The sequence below is a fragment of the Paramormyrops kingsleyae genome, chromosome 6, assembly GCF_048594095.1.
Source record: "Paramormyrops kingsleyae isolate MSU_618 chromosome 6, PKINGS_0.4, whole genome shotgun sequence".
Taxonomy (NCBI): Eukaryota; Metazoa; Chordata; class Actinopteri; order Osteoglossiformes; family Mormyridae; genus Paramormyrops; species Paramormyrops kingsleyae.
Genome location: NC_132802.1, coordinates 9,986,218 through 10,003,294, shown reverse-complemented (window position 1 = coordinate 10,003,294; position 17,077 = coordinate 9,986,218). Strand labels below are relative to the sequence as shown.

The 17,077-nt window shown below is 38.9% G+C and overlaps 1 protein-coding gene across 4 annotated transcripts; it reads left to right on the top strand.

Moving 5' to 3' along the window:
* Positions 1-3,379: 3,379 nt before the first annotated feature.
* sdf4 (stromal cell derived factor 4) lies at positions 3,380-10,814 on the top strand. 4 transcript variants are annotated; one of them, XM_023835157.2, is made up of 7 exons: positions 3,380-3,711; positions 4,162-4,490; positions 5,411-5,547; positions 6,948-7,061; positions 7,205-7,363; positions 7,845-8,020; positions 8,728-10,814. In XM_023835157.2, exons 2-7 carry the CDS (start codon positions 4,183-4,185, stop codon positions 8,902-8,904), a joined length of 1,071 nt encoding a protein of 356 aa, XP_023690925.1. In that variant the 5' UTR covers positions 3,380-3,711; positions 4,162-4,182; the 3' UTR covers positions 8,905-10,814. The 4 variants fall into 4 exon arrangements, with proteins under 4 accessions (XP_023690925.1, XP_023690923.1, XP_023690927.1 ...); XM_023835155.2 differs by having other exon boundaries at positions 4,141-4,490; XM_023835159.2 differs by having other exon boundaries at positions 3,380-3,715.
* The last annotated feature ends 6,263 nt before the right edge of the window (positions 10,815-17,077 follow it).

The window sequence follows — 17,077 nt, the reverse complement described above, 5'->3', positions numbered from 1 at the left end:
AAATTGCCAGAGAAAGAATTCAGAGATTCCTCTGTGGTTTGAGCATAGAGAAGTATCTGTTGTGATGTTTTTAAGAGGTGTTGAAATACAACCTGCTTTCACTAAGCACAGCCCGCAGAGCTGAATGAACTAAATAAATACTGCGTTGTTAGTCTGGTTTAATCATTTGTCTTTAACACACACAATATTGTACTTTAAAGAACATTGCAAATTGTTTGGCTATTTAAGACGCCTAGATTGACCTGCAGTCTTGTGATTCTTGTGAAATTCGATGTTAGCATCTTAGCTTGGATGAATTAGTGTGGAGATCTGGGGCCAGATACATTAACGTTACTTGAATCTTCAGATGCAAACAAATACAATTTAAAATCTCTGCGACAAAATACAAGATACGGAATGTGAGTAAACAGGTGCAAAAGAGCTGCATGAATGTGCCCTTTATTAGTAAGGTTTTAAAACAATTTCTGATGGCATAGGCAGCTCATTTAACATGGTGTGGCATGAGCTGCCCTTCAGAGCGCATAAGTCCAGCAGTGGTCACTATCGGTGATGTTATTAGGCATGGATCATCAAGCAGAAACAGGAGTCGTAGCCTAACGCCTGCGGATATGTGCAGATACTTCTGACATTACAAATTTGGACCAGCAAGTTTTACTATGTCGTTCACTTAGCAAGTTCAGAGCTGTCGAAAGATTCTCACCAGCTTCCCAAGTCTCACATAATGCTGAAACATTCATTAAATATAACCAGGTAAGATATAAGGGTTAAGTAAATAGAGACCTTTTCACTGATCCAAACTTTGATTGTGATATCTTGTCAACACATCTTTTAAGAATAGCTGAGCATAGCATGAGAGGAAGACAGGTGTGAAATTTGTATAGACAGAAAGCTGCATTAGCTGCAATTTTCTAAGATCAGGTTCTCCATAGCTTTATTTCTAAACATATGATTGCTTAGTCAGTTTACAAGCACTGATATATATTTTATATGAATACAGAAATTAAACTATATAGCTATAGACACAAAGTTAAAAAAAAAATGTCTATATATTCTATATAATTTGGTTTTATACATAGGAAATATTTTACTAATAAAATATAAATTATTAAATTAAGACATTGATCTAGGAAGAAATTTATTTTTTCCAGTACCACAGAAAGAAATACAACAAAGGACAATAAAAGCAGAAATAAATACAAAAAAAAGATAACACAAATAAAAAACTATAAAAGTAAATCAGTATCTAAACAAACATAACTAATAAATTAAAGAAAAATAACTGTACAAAACAATGTACCACTATAGTAAATATAGTGCTAAGTGATTCCATTGTTCCATACAATTAGCATGCATCTTTACCTTCCTCTACTTGCAAAATTATAAAATATGCATATTTGACACTTTTGTGCAAGGTAGCAAATCCTCAAGAGGCAACAACACATGGTCGCCAGCCTATGCCGTAAAAAGTAGTGATACATTAAACATACCGTGTAAACGGTGCCACCTAGTGCAGCTCGTAACAATAACTTCATTCGTGCTCTTGTTCACAGACGAATCCAAATGTCAAGTGTACCTTTAAATCATACTTCTTGGCTTATGGAAAATTAAGGCTTTTTTCCAAAATGCTATATACAACAAAATACACTGTATGTGTTATGAAGAAAACAAACATAAGCCAAATTGAAGCAGGGAAAAAGTAACAAAGCAGAGCCGTCTGCCACACTTAAGAGCAAAATCAGTTTTTATCCCACACTATCACTCATTTTGCTTAGCCAAGCGTCTTCCTATTTGGTAAATAAAATGAGAAGCAACTGCTCTCATTTTCAGCTTAGTAATTCACCTCCTTATTCTAAGGTTTGGCCTACACACTATAGTGCTAAATATCCACCTTGATCCCTGTTTACATTTTAAACGTAAATCAAAACTCGTTGCACAAGCACTAAATCACTACTTCGGGGGAAATCACTGAGGATTAGACTAAATTAGTCAAGCGACTTCATTACTTAAGATGATACTGTAAACATTAATATTTAAATTAGTTCTACATTTTTATTTAAGATCAACTTTCTTGATCGGGGGGACATTCTTGTGCATACAGCAAGGAGGTACGTGGAGCCCAGACGAACTTATATATAGTTCAAGACAAAGTGCAAAGACGGTACCCATTGTGTAAACAGGTAAATGCAGTACAAACAAGTTTAAAAAGTACACTACAGAATATCCTGAAAAACAGAATAAATGCTGAAATGGTTTTTTCTACAATGTTTATACAGAGCGATGGATAGATATGTTATTCACCTCAGAGGGAAATTTTTGATGTGTCCAATTTTGTAGCTACACTAGGAAATAAAACTAGCCAACACTCTGTGACAATTTCATACTCAGTAACTAGAAACCTGTTTACTAATGCCATGGCCAAACTCATGTGTTACAGCCTCAGTTCTACAGGGTTTCTCAAAAGCCGGAAGAAACAGCTGGAGGTGTTCATACATTCGAATGGTACCCGACTTTCTTAATTAAGTGATCAATGAAGACACAACAAAAAGTGTCCTCTGTATTTAATCCATATGTGACACAGCGGGGGGTACAGCTAATTCAGCGCCCGGGGAGCAGTGCTTGAGGTACCCTGCTGGTCGGAAATTCGAACCAGCAATCTTTCTATTACAAGTGTGTTTCCCCAACCATTAAGCCACCATTGCCACTGGTTAGTTTTGATTTTCAACAACAAGCCTTCGTAGGACTAAATACTATTGCATTGTATGGCCAATGCAAATTCATATAAATCATGTTTCTTTTCCAGTTGGCACTGGAAGTAACTATTATCCAACCCATGAATTAACGAGTATACTGTTTAAAATTTAAAAACTCGCATTCTGCAGATTTCCTCATTTTACCAGATGCTGTCGTGAAACAGTAAATAGGCCATGATTTAAGTCTTTCTTCGCGCAAAAATGATCGGAATATTCCAATTTAAATCTCCAGGTCGTACTTCCACGTTCAGAATACTGAATGAAATTCACACATGCGCACAAACGTTTTGCAAAACATCGAGGAGGAAGACGTGGAAGGGCGTAAACGGGTTTTCAATTGAAATATTTCGCGTTCGTCGCCACCTTGTGGCTGGAGGTACGAATCTGTGTGGGGAAAAAGGTGACGTCGTGCATATGACTTGTTAAAAAATAAGACGCAAAAAATCTGTTTACATCACTGACATTAAAATAGAGCCGTAGATAAACCGTACAAATGACACCACCAAAATCACGGTAACGTCTCTTTGATTCTCAACAATAATGTGTATAGCCGCCAGGGGGAAATGCACCGGGTTTCACGCTGCAAATAAGCGACTGTTGCCGGGGTAGGTCATACGAAAAGCATTTTCCCCGGAAGTCGGGTTCCAGACAATGGCAGCTACTCGGACGTTGCCTGAAAGCCGTCATACGGTGCACAGTTTGAGCTCCGTGGACGTGTTTTAAGCTTTAGCAGAGGGGAGTGACCCCGCTCCGTACCAACCGCTGCCCGACCAAGAGCCACGTGTACAGGAAACCCTAGAACTCACGCGGCACCCTGCGGATTCTTCCAATCAACGTTAAGGATCGATGTGACGCAGACGACGCGTCACCTGCGCAGCTAGACCTACAGATACATTTTATTAGTTTGACCGGGTTTATTTTTATTTTATTTTTATTTCCTGCGCAGTGGATGTCGCAGTAGGTAGGTCAGTCTCACCTGGCTCTATCTCAGCTGTTGGCGATTTCGGTTTATTGGTTTTGTGGCTATAGGCAGACGGTCGAATTTGTTTCCTTATTTATGTTTGAGAGAAATTATTAAGAACGTATTCTTCTTTCCAAATACAAATCGTAATTTTGGCAACCTTTCATCCACGTCACGTAGCGTTGCGGCCGGAATGTCCTTTAGGAGCTTATACTTTATCGTCATCATGTTATTCTATCTTTACCTTACACATGGCCATCCCGTGTTACATTTTAAATTTGATTTTGTAACATCTGTTTGCCAGCTGAAGTAGTACGTAAGGTCACTGTAAAGGGTAGCTGAGAGCGTTTCGCGTCTATTTTTGATTTTATATGTAGGCGTAAATAGCTGTTTCATATAGGTTAATACATGTGTTCATGTAAATGACAGCACTTTACACCGGCCCATCAGAGACGTCTGACTGCGGAAGCCATGCACGGAAGGAGAGTGTGGCGGAGGTCGCACGGGATGCTGTACCTGGCTCTCCTGGCCTTGGTTTATACCATGGCCACACATGCCCGTCCGGCCAACATGTCATCTCTGAAAGACAAGAACCCCAGCAGCAAAGAAGAGAATGAGATCCTGCCCCCAGACCACCTCAATGGGGTAAAGATGGAGATGGATGGGCACCTCAACAAAGACTTCCACCAAGAGGTCTTCCTGGGGAAGGATATGGAAGAGTTTGAAGAGGACTCGGAGCCCCGGAAGAACAGGAAGAAGCTAATAGATATATTCAGCAAGTATGGAATCTCACAAGAGTTTAATACTAATTTGATCATTTCAATTCAGTTCACTTCAATTTTTTAATATAGCGCCTTTCACATCAGTTGCCCCAAGGCGCTTACAACATCATTAAGAAAGAGTAATCCAAAACAGGGAAAAGGAAAGACAATTAAATTAAATACATCAGATAATGATTTTTACTATGTGACGAACTAGTTTTGTGTATAATTGCAAATAATCGGTAGCTGGGACTATATCTGGTGTAGCTTAAGCTATTTTTCAAAAAGTTAGTGGGGAATAGGTGGCATTTACTTGTAGAGTGAGAACACCAATCAGATATGTTTGCCTTTTAGAGAGACAGTTGAAAGTAAATCATTGAATGCTGTCTTATCGCCTTGCACAGATCAAGTTCATGGGCTGAGCCTGTACCAAAAAAAACTGGTTTAGTTATGTCCAGTAGAGATAGTAATTTTATATGCCAAATAAGGATTTTCTGTCTGTTTCGCTGAAAATTAAAGTAAAATGACTATTAGGGTACATTCTCCAACCAGAATAACATATGTTTATGGTTTTAATCTTTGAGCATAAACAGACTGATAGTTGCTTTTGCAGATGCATAACATTTACTGAGAAATTCTTTTTTATATATAAAAAATCCTAGTATAGCTTTCAGCTTATTCAGTATATCCCAACAGTACTGTTTTTCCTTTTGTTTTTATTACGGACTTTTCTTTAACAAAAATGGCTATGGTTATAAAATGTTAATGTTAATTAATTTACTTTTTAATTTTAATATTTATTAATATTTTTATATCTAATGTTTTTTTTTTTAATGGCCTGTTTTGTATGTTTAATTTTCAGTGCATGTTCTGTTGTATTTCCCATGGGAAGGAATGCATTTATGTTTAAGTCATTAATCACTTTTGCTTTCCCACAGGGTGGATTTCAATGGTGACCAGAGTATCAGTGCAAAGGAGATGCAGCGGTGGATTATGGAGAAGACAGAGGAGCACTTTCAGGAAGCTGTGAAGGAGAATAAGCTCAGCTTTCGTGCGGTGGACCCAGATGGAGATGGTGAGGAGAATTTTGTTGGTCCTCAGGGTCACAGGGCTCCTGAACTCTAGCTATTGGTCTTCTTAGTTTGTGACCCCTGTATTTTCAGAACAGAAATGAGATGTTCTCTGGGTCAGGTATCCTTGTTTATTATAACTGAACTTTGGAAGGTCAGTGGATCATTAAACTGTCTGGTTTAATTTGTGTAGAAGAGATTCAAATGGTCTTCTGATGATATCTTCAAGGATGCATAATAAAATGCTCACACTTATATTACAGGCTATGTATTATTTTGAATATGTATTGATTGCATGATTGATCACATTATTATATAATGTAGATTTTAGAATGTACAAAAACATCCTTTGTCTTCCTCCTGTGCATTGTCTTTTTGCTGGGAAGATTGTGCCTGTATCTCTTGGTTTATTGAAACCAAGGGAAAGTGTTGGTATAATAAGGTGCACATTGCACCCCAAGCTGAGTTTCAAGGATGCAGTCTAATAGTGAAATAGGGTATCGGGTATACAAAGATCAGTTTTTCTACAAGACAAAACCTTAACCAAAATCTTACCATCCACACTGGATTGAACTTTCACTTAAGGTGGTCGTATTTTAAGTATACTATAAATGTACTATATATGTCCAGACAAAATGAAATTGAATACATCAGCAAGAAGAATGTGTTGTATATTTAAAACAACGCCCACCTTGTTTAATCTATGTCACGCCGCAACCCTAGACGGCACAGAATGTTTTCCATGCAGCAGACCCACACACAGAGCACAAATAAACATATTGTGGCAAGTGCTTGATTCATTTTAATAGAGCAGATGACAGCTTTTTAAAATGGAAATTGCTGTTTTTTATGATGTATATTAATACCAGCAGCAGCACAGACAGGGAAGCCAAGAATTTATTGGACTATATAGCAAAATACATCATTCTATAAGCTTGTCATATGGATTTTTCTCCTCCTAGGTCAGTACAGATGTACGTGGGCAAGAGTTTCTAAAGACCTGTTGCTCATTTGGCTGCCCTCAAAGACAGAATAGGCCTCTCATTTTCAGTATACAGACACTTCTCTTCTTACGAACTTTCAACTTACATACTTTCAGACGTATGAACGAAGAGGACTGTAAGTCTAAATCCCATTTCCTGTCCGTAACATAATATCTTTTTTTCTGCGCGCCAGTTCCGCCTAGTACGACATCTAGCCGCTACTCCCGGCTACTCCCAGCATCCTAGTTATTTGTACTTGCGGATACCCTTAAAATGATCTTGAATAATGACTTGCGTTCCGAACAGCCATTTGTAACTTGAAATGTTCGTGTCTCATTCGTAAGTAGAGGAGCGTCTGTAGTGTTCTTTCTCTGTTGCTTAATTTCTGCAGTGTGAGTTAAGTTCTGTGTTGCTCTTTGTAGGACATGTCACCTGGGACGAATACCGGGTGAAGTTTTTGGCAAGCAAAGGTTTCAATGAGAAGGAGGTGGCAGAGAAACTTAAGAATAACGAGGAGTTGAAAGTGGATGAGGAGAGTAAGTCGACACCCATTGTATCTTTATGGTGTTTAAAGTGATAAGCAAACAGTCTGTATGCTTACGATGTTTATATTGAAGGGGACTATCAGGAGAATGTTGGTGTAAGTTGTAACATGATTTTGTAATTGCATCGCTTACAGCCCAGGAGGTTCTGGAGAGCCTCAAGGACCGCTGGTTTCAGGCCGACAATCCCCCAGCAGACCAGCTGCTGAACGAAGAGGAGTTCCTCTCCTTCCTTCACCCAGAGCATAGCCGGGGCATGCTTAAGTACATGGTCAAGGAGATCGTTCGTGACCTGGGTACAGTAATCCCTTGCCATCTATGGTTGTGTTTTTAGGACAACTGAACTACTCAGAATGCGGTCCTAATCCTGAAGCTAGCCTGACACTGATTGGCAGTACTAGCCTTTGATGAAGACATGCAGCCATCATTTTGGGAAATCCTCCCACCCCATTAGCCTTACACTGATCTACAGTCCATGGATGGCGCTCTATAGCAGGGCCCACCAGGGCCATTAATAGACATACAATCATTCAACGTTACCACCCGAACCGTGAGTATTTTGGTTATAGGGGTAAAGAAGCCAAAAAACAAGCCAACACTGCATGTGCAGAACTAGAGCAAGGATCAGATTTTCAATTCTTAAGGTGTAAGCTAACACTATCCCCCGTGACACCTGTCGGCAAATTCCATCACTGTTGCCTACCCCTCTGTGTACCTGACTTGTAAATTTATATTGTGTGCAGTAAGTTTACCTAGCCATTTTTGGGGGTATGACAGATCAAGATGGCGACAAAAAACTGACCCTGTCGGAGTTTATCTCCTTGCCGATGGGAACCGTGGAGAACCAGCAAGCCCAGGACGTTGACGATGACTGGGTCAGGGAGAGAAAGAAGGAATTCCAGGAGGTCATTGATGCCAACCAAGATGGTATTGTCACAATGGAGGAGTTGGAGGTAGGGCATGTTTTGTCTTGTTTGAAGTTGCAAGCACTAACATTTTCAGGTACAGCCAGTCCCCAGGTTATAAACGAGATCTTTTCCCTAAGTCTGTCTTTAAGTCGAATTTGTAGGTAAGCTGGAAAAATAACATAGTGCACAATAATAATAATTGTACAGTAATAATAAAAGTAAGAACTTACGGTACCGCTGTGTACCACAAGCTGACAAACTGCTGAAGCCACACAATGTTTTCACAAGTGTCACAAATTAGTGCATGCATTCATTATTGCAAACCATTGTATTTAACCCAAATTTTTTATGTAATCAACTTTATGGCAGTACATTTATAAGTATGAGCTGTCCATAAATTGGACATTCTTAACCCAGGGACTTCCTGTACTAATCAAAGCTTTTTAAAAAATAATTTTTACATCAAACCGACTTGCCATAATATCTGCTTATCTCTTGATTATTTTAAGTATATTATAAATATATACTATGAACTCTAATCATCAGCCATTTGAGTTTTTGAGCTCTTGTTGATGTGATTGGTTTCCTCCCTTTTCTCAGCTAAGGGCTTCTCGGGTGGTTTTCCATCCATCCGCTCATCTAAAATAACACCCTAAGCAAATTACAGCGCCATCTTCCTGCTATTGTGGAAGTTACTCAGGATGCACGCTGCTTCAGTGTCTTCTCTGACCTTGTTGTATTTTACACTGCAGGAGTACATGGACCCCATGAATGAGTATAATGCCCTCAACGAAGCCAAGCAGATGATTGCTGTGGCTGATGAGAACCAGAACCACAATTTGGAACTAGAGGAGATACTAAAATACAGTGAATACTTCACGGGTAGCAAGCTAATGGACTACGCCCGCAACGTGCACGAGGAGTTCTGACGGAGCCCTTCTGTGTTTGTCCTCCTTGTAAGTCCCTCATCTGTCCAGCAGCTGGACGGAGCTCCACCCAGCCTGGCCTTCGCGGGGAGGCCCTACCATTGCAAAGACGCCGCGGCTTGAGGCGTCACTCTACGCGTTCAGCCTGTCAGCTCTGTTGCTCCTTCAGGCTTGTCAAGGTTCAGTTTGAGACGTGTGTCCTATTCGGTCTGCCTTCCCATCTACCTCTGCAGTCATCTTTCATTGAATTGCATGTGCTGCTGTCCTTATTTTTCATGGATTCCATATGTTGCACCACCAAATTAATTTCCCATCAAGAGATATGTTTGCATGTATATGTATATACATGCCTATGTATTTCTCTGGAAAAAAATATATATGAGAAATTGAGGAATTTTCTTGAACCTGTTTGCTACAGTTGACGTTTTGTTGAAAGCACACATATTATGTATTTGGTTAATTTAATTTGGCATATGATATCCATTCCCATTTGAGAATTTTTTTTCTAATTGCATCAGCTTAAACAAGTATCCTATTGGAGGACATTGTAAAAGAACAGTCGACACGCAGACATTATAAATTAGTCATGATTAGTTAACAAAATGTTAAGTGACCCGATTTAAATTTGAAAGTATGTGAGGATCTTTTTCTAATCTCAGAAATGCAAGACATGGACTTAGGGAAAATGAGGAACTGGTTTAGTGTGGGGAAGATGAAGAACGACAGGAGTGATCCTCTTTGCGTTGCAGTTTTGCATTTACAGAACAAAACTGAGATGCATGTCTTGCAGAATTGTCACATTCCCTGTGCACATCCATGCCTTTAAGCCTGGCTATATGTGTCACACCATCAGCTGCTAAGCAACCTTAGAAATTTGTGACAGAAAAGGGGGGGGGCGTAATTCGGATTTAGTAACTGGCTCAGACGGATAAGTTGTTACCCTTGACACAATATAGATTCTACTAGAGTTTTAGACAATTCTAAAACACTGCTTTTGGGAGTGTTCATGGATTTCATTATTCTACTGGGTGACATTTGGGATTGGGATTTGGGCATATAACTGAACAGTACAGTGACATACAGATTGAATTAAATTAACTTCCTGTTCTCATCATTTTTTAACTCGCCATACAATATGTAGAACTCTTAAAAATGTCAGGCATCCCATCAAAAAGAGGAATATTGTTTGTCTCCGATTTGTTAGTTTTCTGTGGTAATTGGCCCTTGTCCATTCAGGCTGTGGGTTTATGAAAAAATTAACTTATTTATTCTTCGTTATATATTTCATAGTCCCAGGGAACAAGCAGGATGTCCTTTCTCTGAGCACAGCACAGGTCCAGGTGGCTGATTGGATTGTTAGTTAGGGAGGTGCCCAAGATGTAAATAATTAAAGGGTATTCTGCACATTATCAGAAAAGCTGCTCCATGTCATTGGTGTTTTTTGAAAAATGCTAACTATATTAGCAGGTAGACAGCTTTCCAAGTTACCTTTCCATACAAATCATACTGAATCACCATCCAAAATTAATATGTGGTCAGTTGTCTGTGAAGTCACGTTTTTGTGTCCATTCAAAAGGAGTTTTTTTTTGGATATCATGACCCTTTTGACCACTTGATCAAAAAATATATTTCTCAATTTCCTGCTCTGTATATTTTGGTTTCCTTATGCTTTGGTGCTTAACTGCATTGTATTAATGCCCTGGTTAGTATTTTCTAGAATTTATGTATAGTCTTTGGTTGCATTCTTGCTGAAATGACACTTATCCTGTGGAAATGTACTGAATAATTGGAACCAGCATCTAAACTTATTGCAAATTTTGCGGCTGTTTAATAGCTTGTCTGGTGAATGTAAAGCTTCTCTAAATTTCATTGTATTACAAAATTTACAAGGAACAATAAATTTCTTACCAATCTCTGTAGTGTATTTCAATGTTGATCTAAAGGCATTACGTTAAATATCAGATTCTGTATAACTGGAAAAATGTTACAACTGGGTATCAATTTCTTCAGGGTCTATCGACATTTAAGGCTGTCCATTCATGCAATGTGTTTGATTCTGTACTTGATTAAAAGTTGTGCAGAATTTATCGTGAAATTCAGGGACAGACTGAATCTTTAGGAATAACTTGGTGACTTGGCTGCATCTTGACCCTTATGCTCAACAGCAAAATGTCTTCCATTTTCAGCAACCCTCCTATAAATACTGAAATCACTTTACACTAATTGTTTCTGCACAAACACACACACACACACATACACACACCAGTGAGCCAAAACTGTATGACCACTTCCTCATGAGTGTGTCAAGGTCTGGGATATATTAAACGGTAAGCTAACAATCGGTACTCTTAGTCAACATATTGACTGCAGAAGAAATTGGCAGGGATAAATATCTGAGTGACTGTGGCAAGGGCCAAATCATTATGGCCAGGTTACCGGGTCAGAGCATCTCTGAAATGGCAAGACTTGTGGGGGTTAGGGGAGAACTTACTAAGAGTGGTACAAGGAGGGAGAAATTGATCCGCCAACAGGTTTTTGGCAGCCAGGACTAGTTGATACAGGATGTTTTACATATCCATATAGGGTTGCATGCCTTTCTCAAGTAGTACAGGGCACATGATAGGGGATGCCAATGCCAATCAATCCATGAGTCATGAGTACAGTGGGCAGATAACCTTGGGCTGCTTCACAACAGCAACACCAAGGGCCTCTAGCACAAGGGTCAACTAGCACACCCACCATATAATGGCGTTGAAGAGGAATATGAAGACAGTGACTCCTAGACAGATTGCAAGTTCATCAAAGGGTACACAACCATACACTGGGTGTTTATCAATATGTGTACTTGGACATTCTTCATGTACCTGTTTGACGTCATCTTCCATTGCCAAAGTACAGTTCCGATACTCAAGAACAGAAGTACAGAGGATGGCAAAAATGCCTGAATGTTTTTCTTTTTCAGCCCCAAATATCAACAATGTGTCCATTGCATCCACACCAGTGAGGACAATCTCATGATTCACTGTGTCCCAAGTTTGTTCTTGGGAGGCAAGTTAGTGAGACCGTTTTTGCCAAGAATACAAGTATGTGTACAAGATAATTATTTCTTGATGAAGGATTTTTTTTTTCTTGGAATAAATCTATGTTAAAGAAAGGTTGGATCTTACTCAATTTTTCAGTGTGACATGAAGCTGCTTCACCAAAAGCTGGATTTTTTCTAACCCTTTTTACAAATCTTTACAAGGGGTGCCAATAATTGTGGAGACCGCTGTATATGTGCTAGTGAGTGAAGAGTACTTTATATTTGCATGATTGTAAGCTAAAAATAGTCTAATTATTTTAGCCTATAATCTAACAATATGCATTTGGTTTATGTCAGCCCTCTAAGTCCTTTTCCATGGGGATATATTTATTGTTTTTGTAGGTTTAACTGTTTATGTGTGTTACTGTTTGTGATGAGTCTGCAGTAGCTTTTCTTGTGAATGTTCTGGGTTGTCAGATGGATAGGTTTTGCATTAGGGTTACTTGTATGGCTATATGAAGTGGTGTTCCACCATGATACATAAAATTACAGTAAAATAATTTATTCTATAGGTGACACTACAATGTGGTGTTCTTTCATTCTCAATAATAACAGTGACATGCACAGACTTTTCAGGCAGGTGCTCTAACGGGGGAACATGGCTAATTTGTAGTTTTTGCCATCATAAATGTTCGTGGCGATCGCGGTGGAGGGATGGGGGTGGATTCAGTGTATGCTGTTTATGTTAACATGCTCTGTAATACATACTGAAATATTCAGCCATATTGTTACAGCTGTGAATGTATGTGTATGTACTTATGTGAAATCAGTTCCATTTTATCTATACTTCCTTATATTCAAATGCAAATTGGAATTCTGCACCCTGTTTTCAACTAATTTTATGAACTGAATTTGAATTTCAAGGTCAATCTCAATTCAGATCTGAATGGTGCACAACCTTGTTATGTCTTCTTATTGCATACAGCTTTTACAATGAGGCCTTTTTGCTCAAATTAATAGTGTACATTATACACTGCCCGTCCAAAAAAAAGGTCACCATTTGAATTTATATCAGCAAATACTTAAAAGCCAATGACTAGATCATTAGTACAGTCCTGCAACGTTATGCAGCAATAAAGTAAGCTGAGTACATGAATCTACTGAATGGCCAGGTTACACCTACATCAATCATCAATGGATATTTTCTTCCCTTTTGGCATGGGCATATTGCAGGACAAGAATGCCAAGATTCAATGGGTTCGAATTGTCAAAGAGTGGTTCAGGGAGCATGAGGAATCATTTTCACGCGTGACTTGGTCACCACAGAGTTGTGACCTTAACCTCATTTAAGGTCTCTGGGATGTGCTGAAGGAGGCTGTATGGAGTGGTTCAACTCACTTGTCAATACAGGATCTTGGTGAGAAATTAATGCAAATCTGGATGAAAATAAAGGATGAGATGTTGCATAAGCTTGTGGAAACAATGCCATGACAAATATGCGCCATAATCAAAGCTAAAGGCGGCCCAACAAAAAATTCAAATGGCGACTGTTTTTTTTGAACAGGCAGTGTAGTTTGATATTTCAACATTGCTAAGTTGCCTCCCATGAATTAACTTGGAGTGCAATGAATCATGGGATTGGACTCATTTGGCAAAGATGCAACAGATGTATCCTTCATATTTGAGGTGGGATAAGAATGACATCCTGGGTGTTTTTTTACTTCTGATCTTAGTATTAGAACTGCGGACAGACAATGGAAGGTGACATAAAATATTTGACAGTTGTATAGCTTGTTGACCAAATATGTCAACGTGTCGTCTTGAAGTGTTATTCTCCTCGTTGTTTGTGCATGTTGTTCTGATGTATTGTCTGTGTGCTGTCCTGCATGTCATCTTGATGTGTCATCCTCCATGTCATTTGACTGCAAAATTATGCTTGTCATCTTTATGTGTCGTTCTCCTTGTCATTTGACTGCTTTGTTAGGATGTTGTTCTGATGTGTCGTTTGACTGTGTTGTTATGAATGTTGTCTTGATGTGATGTTTGTCTGTTTTGTTTCGCTTCTTGTCCTGCTTTATTGTTCTCCCAATGGAAAATTCAAGTCAAAGTTTATTTGTATAGCACATTTTCATACACAAGGTAATTCAAAGCGATTTACAGATTTAAAATGCAGAATAAAATAAGGAATACAAAGGACAAAAAAAGAACTAAGGCATGTGCAGGTAATGCAGGTAAACAATGTGACTGTCTAGGATTAGAAGAAGTAAAGAAATCCCAACTTGATTTTGACAGACGTAGCTTTTGTGAATTGTTGAATACCTATGAAAAAATTTAAGCGTATATTTAGGTGCCTGCCCTTGCTTTAGTCTTCAGTTGGTAATTGTTGTTGTTCCAATATTCCATAATTTTTCCAGTGTACTTGGTCCTGCGTCTGTTCCAGTGTTGCTTCCTGCTTTAGTTATTTAGGTCTTCCTACCTGTCTTTTGAACTCCTTGTGGTTCCTTTCATTTCCTGATTGTTTTTGAATGTAAGTCCCAGTCTTATTTGAACATAAGAACATAAGAACTATACAAAGGAGAGGAGGCCATTCGGCCCATCGAGCTCGCTTGGGGAGAACTTAACTAATAGCTCAGAGTTGTTAAAATCTTATCTAGATCTGATTTAAAGGAACCCAAGGATTCAGCTTGCACTACGTTATCAGGAAGACTATTCCATACTCTGACTACACGCTGTGTAAAGAAGTGGTTCCTTAAATCCAGTTTGAAATGTTCTCCCGCTAATTTCCACCTATGGCCACGAGTTCTTGTATTTGAACTAATGCTGAAGTAACTATTTGGTTGAACAGCATCCAAACCTGTTAGAATCTTATAGACCTGGATCATGTCCCCCCTCAGTCTCCTTTGCTTGAGGCTGAACAGTTTTAGCTCAACTAACCTTTCCTCGTATGACATTCCTCTAAGACCAGGAATCATTCTTGTGGCCCTACGCTGCACCTTTTCTAAGGCCGCAATGTCCTTTTTAAGATATGGTGACCAAATCTGCACACAATATTCTAGGTGAGGTCTCACCAAGGAATTGTATAATCTTAGCATTACCTCCCTTGACTTAAACTCCACACACCTGGAGATATACCCCAACATCCTATTGGCCTTTTTTATTGCTTCCCCGCACTGGCGAGAATGAGACATGGAAGCATCAACATGCACACCAAGGTCTTTCTCATAATCAGCTACCTTTATTTCAGTAGGTCCCATAAAATACCTGTACTTTATATTTCTGCTAAAATAAACACATTTTATATTTCTGCTAAAATAAACACATTTCAAAAAACACAACGACATTTCAAAAAACACAACGGCATTACAGAAAACACAATGACATTTCAGAAAACGGAAAGGGAAGGACCACACTTCTTGTTCGTGATTGGACAGTGCCCTTGGAGTGACATGTGTTGTGTTCACTACAACTCCCAGGATTCAAAGCGTCATGAGGGCCCTCCCTACAGGTGAAGTCTCTGGGAAGTGTGCGATTAATGTGGTTACAAGTCCACAAATCCTATCACGAAGTAAGAAACTCAATTTTGCTACACTTGCTGCAGTAAACGTGTTCTTTTTGGTATCACCCACCATTATACTTTTGATTAGTGATGATTTAGTTTGAACACATTGGTACATCAATGATCAGGCAATTACCCAAAGTTTATTTCGGTTCTGCTATTCGGCCGAAAAGTCTTTTGCATCTTCATTGCGTTGTTGCAGCCAGCAATGTATGATGGGATGGGATTCTATGGAGGTATTATTGGTGCAAAACAACTGAGCATCTGTAACCAGGGCCGCCGAGAGAAAATCCGGGCCCCGGTACGAAGAAGGTGTATGGGCCCTTATACAAAATTCTACACACATGTATGTTTGTATATTATTATTTATTTATAACAATTGTAGGTTACATTGGTACATTTAGATAATTATGTAGGCTATAGGTATAAATGTCCCCTGCCTATCGCGGATCGAAGTTACGTTCCAGACCCATCAGCGAAAGGTGAAAATCCGCGATATACAAAGACCATATAAATAAACATTTTTAAAAATATAGTTTAAGCTATAAAATACCCCTCCGATACACTTTAAACACATGTAAACACATGTAAACTTAAACGTATTAAAACACACTTTGTAAAAACATATGATATGTGGATGTCGGGCTAAGGATATGAGTAACATAATAATAATAATAATAATAATAATAATAATATGTAATGTATATGTATATTTAGTTATGTTATAGTTATTATAAATTCTAATACGTATTGCTCTAACGAACTCTTGTCTATACCACGCGTAGTGACAAATGAAAAGCGTATGTACTGTTATGAGGGCAAGAAGACGGACACTGACGCGGATCTGCTTCAGGTAGCCTATTTCCATATATTTAAGGCAGGGGTCGGGCAATCGGCGTCGGTACAGAAGGGGGCAGGCAAAAACTCGGAGTCTAGGAATCGTAGCAGACGTCAGAACACCAATAATCAGACACAGGAGAAAACGCTCGAGCTCTGGGCACACCATGAAGATCTTGCACGGATCGGAAAACCGAGCTGCCAGATATAGAGTACCGAAACCGGGGAAAACTACGAACAGTTGGGAGTGGAGTGTCCGAGACGGGAGCAACCGGTAAAATAAGAAAAACTAGACGACAGGGTGCGAAAACCTCGGGGAAGCCCTATCGACCGGGATCCTCGAGGGGGCGTGGCTGAGATGCCGATGGGGATTCTCCAGTGCCATCCATGACAATGCACATTTCATTATGAATTGCGACTCGATCTGCATGTCTACGTAGGCTATTCCTGTACGTAGTAGTAGCCTATGTTTTATGATTTACTAGTGTATCGCTTAAATGTTATGTATACGTTAGTTATTATAAATTAAAATATTTTTCTAACGAATTTTTGTCTAGCACACATAATGTCTGCTGAAAACCGTATGCTTTGTTATGAATAGGCTGCAAGGTGCACTACGGGTAGAATATACTTACTGAATGTTTACTCAAGTTTTATTTATATACAGTACACGTATCAGTAATGCATTGTTGTTATTAATAGTTTAGCATAGAAAAATGCTTATTTCAATGTAAAACTATTTAATTAAAAACTATCATTAT